Here is an 11,245-nt window from a genome sequence, read left to right on the forward strand (position 1 = left end):
GTTCCTTTCTCACTTCGTCCTCTGTTGTGCCTGCCAAGCAAATTATGTCCTGATGTTGGAACAATCCATCTCTGTTGGCGTGCGATATACAGGCCTTGTTTACGAAATTTACAAACAAGATTGCTTCCAGGGTTTGTAGATTAATATTCTGTATTTATTTTTCATCTTTTATTTCCTCGCACCTGTCTCGACTAGTTGGATCGGAGCCTGCGGATTTGCAAGTGTTGTTTGCTATCATTTTATCATTTGAATAAAGTTGTTGTTATTGTTAGTGGTGGTGGTGGTGGTGGTGCACTAGGCGTGAACAGCTAAAGGCAGTGGATTAAGCATAGGTAATCAGGGCAACCGATCAGCTTCAGGCCGCTTGACTTAGTCACCGATTAGAAGTGTATAAATTTATTTGGAAGCTAAATAGAAACAAGACTTGCATTGTTTCAACGTTGTTGTACGCTACCGTTTCCGGCAAAAGTGTAATGATTCACAAGTATTCGATTTAGTCGTGATTGTTTAGAAGCGCAAGTTTATTCACTCTTTAATCATGTCAAACTGCGAGTTGGTAAATCTCCAGCTAGTCCTCCTGCCTTGATTCAAGGGGCGGGCAGATGACAAGAGAGATCTTTGTCAAGGGGCTCAGTGTACATGTCCAAATGGATTAGATATGATGGGCCGCTAAACTGCTTTCTTCTGTTGAATTCACCCAACAACTGACAGTTTGCGGTTACTTTTCGGTTCAAGTTTTTATAGAACACTTTCATTGTAAACTATTTTTAGTTAAAGAGAAGATCAATCAAAAGTCAATCAATTAGATTTTCGGTATATTTGTTCTCCAGGGCACATGGCCAACCTTCATGTACAATAGGAAACACAAAAACGCTAATCACAGGATGTACGAAAGAGATTTTCAACACCACAAGCCGTGATTATTGGCGCCGGTATTGAGATCAACAGATCAAACAGATTGAGTTAAGAGATAAGGACGCAAATTGTAAAGTAAGGAAATAAAGGATAAAATTTTGCATTCAGTTCTTAGTCCAGACTAACTGCGTTGAGTTACGTGTGCTAGAAAGAAGGAAAACAACGAAACAAGAACGTCCACCATTCGTGCCAGTCTTTGGTGTTATCTCACAATTTAATATGGCATCTCTAATATCTTTAACTTTATGACATCTTTGACATCTTTAACAACTTTGTTTCTATTATTACCCAAGCTTTGCGGTAGTTCTGAGCGATCCGCTTATTTTCCGTTAGGAAATACCTGAAACACGTTTTCCGCCGAGTAAAAAGAACCTGCCACTCTAAAAAATTTCATCACTCATGGGCCGGAAATGTTGTTTTTAAAGGAAATCCACCAGAGGTCATTTTATTTTAAAACTACTGGCACGTTAGGGATGTGAGGGGAGGGGGGGGGGGTGGGAAGGGGGTACTCAAAAAGTGGGAAGGCCCGAAGCGAAAGAGCTCACTTGAAGTGTGTGAATCTGTTGCGAATAAATAGCATTTATAAAAGTTCTGTTTGCCGGTTCTGACGAGCAGATCGTCAATACGAGTACTTCTAGCGGCTGGCAGGAGCCTATTGCGGCTGATTTTTTCAACCTTCATTTTACTACAGTGGCTCTGCGTTTCCTGCTGTTGATAATTTTCATTAGAATAACCTTAAACAGTTTGTTGCCTCGAGGCTCACTCCCAATGAGGTTATGTTTAGCCTACCTAAGATCACGACTAAAGGGGTTGAGGCATGCTTGTCAGCGAAAATATCGTCCAGAAAAGCTACTGGGCACTAGCATCGATGGTGTGAGCATTATGTACCAAGAACCGAACTGAAGGAAGTTTGTCGTCAATACTGAGCCAAACTGATCAATCTTTCTTATGAAACTGGACAGTTTCCTGCTAGCTGAAGACTGCTAGGGTGACTGCGCTACACAAGGCTGATGATTTGTCCAACTCTCAGTTCTCCCGATACTTTCAAATGTTAATTCAATTTGCTCTTTTAAGAAATCCGGCCCTTAATAATTCAATAATTAAAAACTATGAATAACACGTGATTTTCTAGCTTATTGCTTTTATCTATTTTACAGCCTTACGCCATGAAATTTAATTAATTATTTGTAATCAACTTAGTTTAATTGGGGAGGCCGAATCACGCATAAGCTTTTTAAATTCTTTTCAGTCTCCTCGCCACTTTTTCTTTGTAACTTAATTTAAATTATTTTATTGTGTCTTGTTTATAATTTCTTTGTGTGGCAAAATGATTATAAATAAGAGGTTATTGAAAGGCATGTGCACGATCAACTGTTTCACTGACTGCGAATAATCTCATATATGTCCACTAATCAGGTTTCAGGAAGAAATTAGGACAGAGAAAGCCAAAGCTCGTATGGTGGATCCTTTGTTATTCAACCTGAACAAGAATCGAGTTAATCGGCTTGGTCCTGGGATCGAGACTACAGGAATTCGAAGGCGTTTGATATGATGAACCATGCACTTCTCCTCAGCAAACTGGAGGCATACAGGCTTGAACCTCACGTCCTTGCGTCGGTTCAAGTCTTATCTCTCTGGGGCGGGTTGCTCGAAAGCTAATCTACGATTAAAAGTTACTCGAGGTTTTATCTGGCTCTTTAAAAGTGGTTTTAAAGCCTAATTTCAAGCTAAAGGTAAAGAAAAGTCAAGTCAAAACTGAGTGTCAACAATCTTTCGGAAGCATCTTTACCGATTAGTAATTAAACTTGAATCAAAGTTCACATTAATCCAGGATTAGCTTAATCGGCCTTCGAACAACTGGGCCCAAAAGGGGAACTCATCGCCAACAAGACCTATCTCAGCGGGGGTTCCACAAGGTCTATCCTCGGTCCTTTACTCTTTGTGACGTGCATCTGTGACATGCTGGCCATTACACATCAGTTCGTAGTTGGATTTATTTGCTGATGATGGTACTCTTCTTGTGTCTGCTCACTACAACCGTATCCGTGAGTTTAAGTATAAGCTGTCAGAGGAAGAGTCTAATGTTAATGACTGGGTTAGGAGGGCTAGGCTGCCACTGAACTCTACCAAGACCAAGTTGATGTGGGCTATCTTAATTGCCCCTATAAAAGATAGTAAACTTGGTCTAAGTTAGAGCAAGTGACTACTGTCAAATTAGACAAATTAGTTGGTCTGATATTAGATGATGAACCGAGTTTTGATAACCGTGTTAAGTCTTTTTCGAATAGTGGAGATTCTAAAGAAGCCTAAGATTAATTGCAAAAAGTGCCCCAGAGTCTACATTGGCCAGACCCACCTTTTTTATAAAAAAACTCACGACAAAGAACATGCCAAAGTCATAGCAACATTGGATAAAAAGTTATTATTGGCCCAACATCACATGCTTCACCAATACGAAATCGACTTGGAAGCTGTTGACATTATCATCCAATCAGCTAAATGGAAACAATGACTATAAACTGATCAGCTAAATGGAAACAAAATTTAAATACTTTTTTTGAAGCGTTGCATTCCGTTTGAGATCGCAAAGGCTCAATCAATGAGCACAGATCGTTCCCAAACATATATAAATACAATAAAATCTGCAATTCCACAGCGACAAACCAATGAGTGGTGCCGGATCACTTGTAGACCTGGATCAGCAAATTATCTCAAATACAAAATATTAACGGCAGACTGATCCCAACGGCGGAGGTGACGAGCTTGAGAAAACAAACAACAAAAGCTAGGATAACTGAAATATATTTGTTTTTAAAAAAAAAAAATTGTTTTTTTAAAAACAAATATATTTCAGTTATCCTAGCTTTTGTTGTTTGTTCTCTCAAGCTCGTCACCTCCGCCGTTGGGATCAGTCTGCCGTTAATATTTTGTATATATAAATACCTCAAGAATTTCTGAGAACATGTCACAATTGTTACGCTATTGTTATAAACTCTCTTCGAGACTTTTGAAAAAAACCTTTTTCTTAGGACGTCAGTTCATTATCACATTTATTGTATATTTTTCTTTTTTATTCATATAACACCAGAGAAGCCGTAGGTGAAGGAGGTCTGAAACGTCCCGATACAGTTTTTGAACTGAGCCAGTGTCAAATTTTAACCCTCTCAATTTTTAATCACGCCTAGCTACAAACCAAATATTCTCTCTTTGGTATATCTTTGTGGTTCAAGAAACTAGTACAATTTTTCGTTTTCAACGTGTAAGTGGAAAAAATACAAAGTATCTGGTAGAGGAAAAGAATACGTTAATTTTGATCCTGATTATTGCTATTTTCAAGTCATATATCAAACACGAGGAAGAGTGTTTCATCAGATATCCAAACACTGAGAAGTAGGTTGAAAGAACGAGGCGAAGCCGAGTTTTTTTAAACGACTTCGAGGTTTTTGGATATCTGATGAAACACACTTTCGAGTGTTTGATATGGCTTCTCAAATGATAAATAATACTTGGAGAAATTCAAGGCTAAAGTTGGCAAAATTTAATTTATGGTAATTAGGATCACATATCCAAACCACGGTCACGGTAGTGATTTTCTTTGTTTTCTCTTGATGAATTATTAATGAGTTTGAGAACAAATGATACAGTCGATTGAGGATTGTGATTTTTATGATGAGGCATCCTTCCAAGATTTGATAAATTCGTCTGGCAACAGTACATTTTCGGTTATCCATCTGGTTTTAAAAACTATTTCACAACTAATGATACGGCTATCCATATAAAGTATAACACTGGATCTTCTAAGAAATTACATGTTAACTTTCAGAGAACAAATTATGTAAGATTCTCAGTGAAACATAGAGGCACTGAAACTTGGAATAACTTGCCCGAGCACTATTAAAGCAAAATAAAGCTCCTCATACTTTTAGGAGAGAAGTAAAAAGGTTTATTCTTAATCAACTTGACCCTTACTGGAAATGAGTAAAAGCTAGTGACATATAAAATCTGTTGCAACTCCTGTAAATGGTATTATTTAGGTCTGTTATGTATCTGGTTTATTCGACTTTATCCTAATCCTTTAATAGGTCATGGCCACCTTTATTGTGAATGTTTTACATTTGCTGCAAAACCAATAGAATCAAGGTTGATCTCCCCTGAAGAGCTCTGACAAGCTTGCTGAGATCATCCTGCTTCTAAATAAGCAATTATAGACTCAATTGATGGAAGTGAGAAAAAGTGGCAAATAAAGTGAAAAGTGAAGTGAAGTGGAGTAAGGTGTGACGAGAAGTGACGAGAGGAACGAGAGGTAAAATTATTTTTCCGCCCGCGATGAGGACGCGGGCAAACAATTTAACGCATGCGTGGACAACCTAAAATGGCGGACGTACTTGTTCAGTGAAGAAAAAGACAAATCCCGAAAAAAAAAATACTCAGCCGGACGCTTCTCTTAAAATGTCTCTGGATCATAATCCACAATGCTCAGCCTGCAAAATAGCAAATTCGTTGATGTGGAGAAAGGGATCTAATGGCGAAATTCTTTGTAACAGCTGTCATTTGAAGCGGGTTAATTCCAGTATTCGAACTCAAAGACAAAGTTCGAAGGAGAGTAAAAAGCTTATGGCGAGAATCAAGGCAGGGACAAGGAAGGGTTATAATGGAAAGTCAGGAGAAAGATCCAGAGGTCGTCGAACACTACAAAAGATAAAAAGAAAGGTAAGCTAGCCAGTTGTTGCTGGTAGTGTGGTGAGTTTTAACCACCTAGTGCAATGTGGGCTTATTACCAAGCCGCCAAACAGACGATAGACGCCTTTTGTGGATTTTATTTAAGCTGGTTTTTAAGTAGTGATTAAACCTACTTTTAAACTTTAATATCCCTTCGGGCGTTTCAACGTTCTGAGATTGGCTAGCTCCTGAAACAAAAAAGGTTACAGTAAGTTCTGTAAACCTTCTCACCTCAGTAAAAACATGAGTGAAGTGCGAGGTGCTGCTTTAGTAGCACCTGATTAGCTGATGCTACTTACCTTTCTATTCAGTTCTGTCAAAAGCCGGCCAAAAATGGCAAATTTCTGCTGTTTATTTGTTGTTTGAAGCGCAGCTGAAAGTTATTGGAGTTTGGTTGCTGTGTTTAGTTTGAATTGTACTATGTGACTAAAACTTGGTGGGGTCAGCATTTTTATGGAATTTTTCTATACATGACAAACTTCATAAAACTTGTGAAAAAGTAATTGTGTTTGACAAAGGAAGAGCATATGCATAATCCTGTCAGTAAAATCAAATTTTTCTCTGTAATGAATGGCACCAGATTAGCTCTCAAATAATTTATTTGTACATCATATTGACACAGCTTTGAGAATGCAGTAGAAACCCCTAATTCGTTGTCTGGACCTGAGACCCATTCTTTAACAAATCTATACCAAAAACGACTTTTCACAGTGTCTTTTTTTTTACATCTATGTTTTATTGAGGTTTTTCAAGAAGGATTTCATGGCAACAGATTTGTTAGTGTAGCTGTGAATGTGTCATCAACATATTCTCTATAAAAGGGTGGAATTTGCCTTTGCATTGGATATTTTCTTTAATGGAACACTCAAACTTTTACTTAGTTACTATCTGTTATACCTAGTGGGGCAAAGCGTGAAAGGGCAGCAACGAAGCTAATCTCCACCCCTACCCCTGCTTTAATGTAGTGGCAGTTTCATGTAATCTTATCCTTCAAAATCCAGCCTTCAGGCAAACAGCAAATATTGATCTACATTCAACACCCAATATCCACAGTGCATTCTAAAACTGGGCAAATTTGGAGTATTTTTCTGACTTTTTGGCCAAAAAAGTAATATATGTCCCTTTTGCACAGACCCTTTATTAATTATATAAACAGAGACAACACATAAACTTCTTGGCCAATGAATTAAAAAAAATATACTCCAAACTTGTTTAGTTTTACATGCACCAGGATTTGGTGTGCTAAATACCAGTCTGCTTTAACTTTTTATGCTAAAACTAAATTGCTCAGAATTTCCCCACTGCAATGGCAACTGCTTTTAGCCGTATTCCCCAGTAAGGGAGATGGAACTAAGAAGAAGGGAATAGCTTCTGCTTAAATGTCCTGGTTTTTGGTGGTTTGGCATGATTCAAATCCTCAGAAATTCCGCCTTCAGATTAATACAGATCCATGTTTAGGACTCAAAATGTACAGTGCAATTATTGCAATGACTGGGCAAGTTCAGTGGGGCAGTTTTCAATTTCTTGGTCAAGATAAGCAATGTACATGCATGCCCCTTTAGTGGGAAAACTATTATTTATTTATTTATTTATTTATTTATTTATGGGACACATAATTCTTCTACATACATGTAATTCCTTTATTTCTGCTTAGTTGTGTTTCTTTTTCTGTAGCCTTACAAGTCACCAGAAGGGTTTGCTACTGTAGTAGCAGCAGACAGGATTTACTTCAAAGTAAGGCAACGTTTGCTAGGTTTGTTTTGTGTTTACACTGCAAGCTGTTGTAATTTTTTTCCTCAGATCACATAATATAACACTGTATGCATTAGCTGCCAACTTATTATTGTTGTTGTTGTACATTAGTGTCCCTAAATATTTTAGGATTTTATATACTTTGTACATAGCTGACATCTTTTTAATCTTTTTGTTAGGGAAATGCCATAGGGCTAACCTCCAGTTTTTCTTTTTCAATATGTTGTTTCATAATTTTATTTTTCATATCTTGAATAAAATATTGTTATGTTATATGCAGTGACGGTAAAATTATGCAAATTAGAAAATTGAACAAGGATCCATCACACACACTTTAGAACTTAGGAGAAGAGATTGTTCATGTTATAAACAAGAGTTCACATATTTCCTGGCATATTATTCTGCTGTTAAGAAGCTGTCGTTATTGTTAACATTTATGGACATAAGTTTCTAAACTACAATAAACCTGTTGCCCACTGAATAACAGAGATGCAATAATAATTTGCACCTGCTATATCTTGCACACAATTTTCTGTTCACCTCATATATTTCAATTAAACTTACATATAAATTAAAGTACTAATCATGCAACCAAATTGCACTTAATTTTTGTCAATTTTAATAAATGGTCTTTATTTATTTATGTATTTATTTATTATCTTCACTTGATAAAAATACTAATCATGCAGAAGCTTGCATGCGATTTTTTCATCTCAACTAGCAGCCTGTGGCAGCATTTCGTTTAGTTTTAACCTGAAGAATGCATTCTCTTATCAAGTCGAGAAGTTATTAAAATATCAAGAAAATTCATTCTGGGTGTTTATATCCTTAATTCTCATTACCTCATGGGGTTGACTAAGCATTGATGTTACAAGGGGAAAATTGATGCTGATCACTGTTAGGGCCTAAAGGGTAAAGGCAATCATCTACACGCTACAGTTGCTTTATAGAATGCACCAGCTCATCACATTTTAATTTCCTTCAATGGAAATTTTACCCTTTCATCCACATTAATTATTTTCCTTTATGAATTTATTCAGAACAAATTTTCTGCAAACGAAAGCTATTGAGGAAAATTGACTTTAGAGAAAAAAAAGGAATGTATTGTCATGGCTTGTTGGCACTTTGATTCTAATGCTGATCCCTTTCTTGAATACAGGGAATCCTTTACCAAGCTGGAGACATAGTGTCCATTGAGGACATAGAGGGTGATTTATACTATGCACAGTTAAGAGGGTTCCTACAAGATCAGTATGCTCAGAAAACAGCAGTCATCACATGGCTTATTCCAATGGTTCCCAAACCATCATACTTTGATCCAGCTGTGTTTTTACCAGGTGAGAAGTTTGTACAGAATATAAATTGGGAATTTTTTTCTTCAAAAGACAAGCTGCAGTAGTCTTTTCCTTAGATTCTCTCATACTTGGAGAGGAAACATAGAATCTGTTTTGATGATGTATCTTAGTAACAACACTACTATTAAAGACCGTTTCCAAGCTTTCAGTTTCATCTATTGATGCAGTTACTCAGTTTTCTTTATTGTAAGTTTTCATTGTCTTAATTATTGCATTTTTAATCCTTTCATGTTTTCAAATTGACAATGAAAATCCCTTCAAATATTAACTATTTGTATCTGTATTTTTAAAGGAAACCACTGCTGAATCTGGGGCCGAAAGAATTATTGTATTCACAGTCAATTATGCAGACAGCCATCTCTCTTGATAAATTCATTAGACCTTTTCACAGTTTCTGACGCAATCTTGGTTGGGGGCCAAACACCGCTAAAAGTAATTAATTATAGTAATTGTACAAGATTTTGGCCACCTTTGAGCCTCTTAGCTCCATGCAAATTTGTTAGATTTTAGAACTGCAATTATGTCTTGTGAGCCCTGAGGGGCAATTGTCATAAGAATAAAGATTGCTTGTGTAAAATATTGAAAAGAAATATTTTTAAACATCATCCAAAAAAATTAATATGCAAATTTGTAGCAAAACATACATTATAAGCATGAGATTTCTAACAACAGTTTACAAACATTGTAGCATCTATAACGTTCTAATTTTCAACCAGATGGATGGCATAAGTAAGATGTATAAAGTCTCTCCATTTCCAATAGAGTTACAGAGGCTCAAAGTCTTTGAAAATCCCACATGTTTACTGTAATTTTTGTTGTGTTTGCCCCCCAACCAAGATGGTGTCAGAAACTGGGAAAAGGTCCATTATTGTCAAGGTAAAATTACTGCCCCCACTACTTTTGAAGCACTCAAAAGAAAGATTAAATTTATTCCCCCTGCCTGGCTGTTACCCAAGGGTATCTCAGGTTGGGAAGTCACCATTGTCACACTATTGTTTGTTTGCTCTAAGGGCCAGAAGAAGATACTCCTCGGCCCATGGAATGCATGGAGTTTGTTTGTAGAGCACCAACAGAACTGTTTAAAGCCAGACATGAACATCCACCATTTGTGTTTCCAAGGCCACCTGACCTCAATGACTTAGCATCAGCAGCAGAACTGCTTCTTCAAAATGAAGACTCCTCCTCGGCGTCAATTTAACAAGAACACTGTCTTCTGGTCCAGTGGTTTATCTAAGGAACTCAACATGATCATTCAACAGATTCCATTTGTTGCATCAGGACTAAATATGAAAGAACAGCAGTATTTTATATACTTAAGATCATTCCAAATGATGCAACCTGCTCAAACTCGTGGATCATACAAGACTGAGTTTCCTTTCAAGAAGATGTACCCAACAATTAAAGCAAATGGATTGGTTGAATGTTGCAGTGTGAGAAAAAATCATTCAGTTTTCTAGCAGTGCCCTTCCACTCCCCAGATGACACTTACATCACATCAGATCTCATTGGAATCACATTTTGGAGGCTGTTGGTATTAGTTGCTGCATAACCCGCCATTGCTTGGCGTACATGCATACATGCACGGAAATTATTTTTTCATAACCTGATGTTTGTTCACCCGGCTGAAATGATCTCAGCAGAAAATCGGCTGCAGAGCTTGGAAATCCACCATGCTGTTGAAAGACTGACATGAAATTACACAAGGGGAGTGTATGGTTTAAAGGAATTGTTTGAAACCTTTTAGACTGTTGTCTGGGGACAATCTTTCCTGAAATGTGCACAGAGTCCTCCCGAGGGACGTTTGGACCAGTTTAAACTGGGGAGACAAATCACAGCTCTGATGAAGGGACATGTTGCAGGGACTACCAAAAGTCCTCTGGGTATGTCGGCCTTTAAAATCTGACTGGACTTAGAAAACCACTGAGTACCAAAATACTCACATGTGAGACAGGCTGTCTGTTATCATGCAACATTATTATTGCAACATTAACTCTCAAAACAAACCAGCATGATTTGTGTTGATATTTATTACAATATATATTCCCCATTTGCCATGGGGCTATGTAAAAAAATAAACAGTCACCAAAGTAGTTCATGGTATCAAAATGAATGTAACAGAGAACATACTGTACATGTAGGCCCTCAAAAACAAACCTGAATTGTTCCTTGTTCCTTAAAGGTAATGTACTTACTCGACAGGCTTGTCAAAATTATGGTTATTCTTACATATAAATATAACACACACTACATGATCTGACATTTTGGATGCTGGAATGTATTTAGTAACATGTAGATGTTATTCTTACTAGTTCATGGTTAACATTTAATTTGAATTCATTATTTTAGTGAATGATGCATTTACAAAAGTACAGTAATGTAAGTGCTAACAGAGCTAAAAGAATAAACTCACTATCATCATCAAAGGGAAAACACTGTTTAAGGTAGAAAAGATCAAGGTAGTGGAGAGGAGACAAATTGACAAAACTTGCTTTTCAATGAAGAGT

General features: G+C 37.0%; 1 protein-coding gene across 1 annotated transcript; it reads left to right on the top strand.

Annotated features, from left to right (window-relative positions):
- Positions 1–5,275: 5,275 nt before the first annotated feature.
- On the top strand, positions 5,276–11,151 carry LOC146488643 (GATA zinc finger domain-containing protein 1-like). Its single transcript, XM_085119103.1, has 4 exons — positions 5,276–5,625; positions 7,309–7,368; positions 8,546–8,723; positions 9,752–11,151. Exons 1-4 carry the CDS (start codon positions 5,365–5,367, stop codon positions 9,937–9,939), a joined length of 687 nt encoding a protein of 228 aa, XP_084975229.1. The 5' UTR covers positions 5,276–5,364; the 3' UTR covers positions 9,940–11,151.
- The last annotated feature ends 94 nt before the right edge of the window (positions 11,152–11,245 follow it).

Source organism: Pavona decussata, unplaced genomic scaffold (genome assembly GCF_977016875.1).
Source record: "Pavona decussata unplaced genomic scaffold, jaPavDecu1.1 SCAFFOLD_9, whole genome shotgun sequence".
NCBI classification, from domain to species: Eukaryota; Metazoa; Cnidaria; class Anthozoa; order Scleractinia; family Agariciidae; genus Pavona; species Pavona decussata.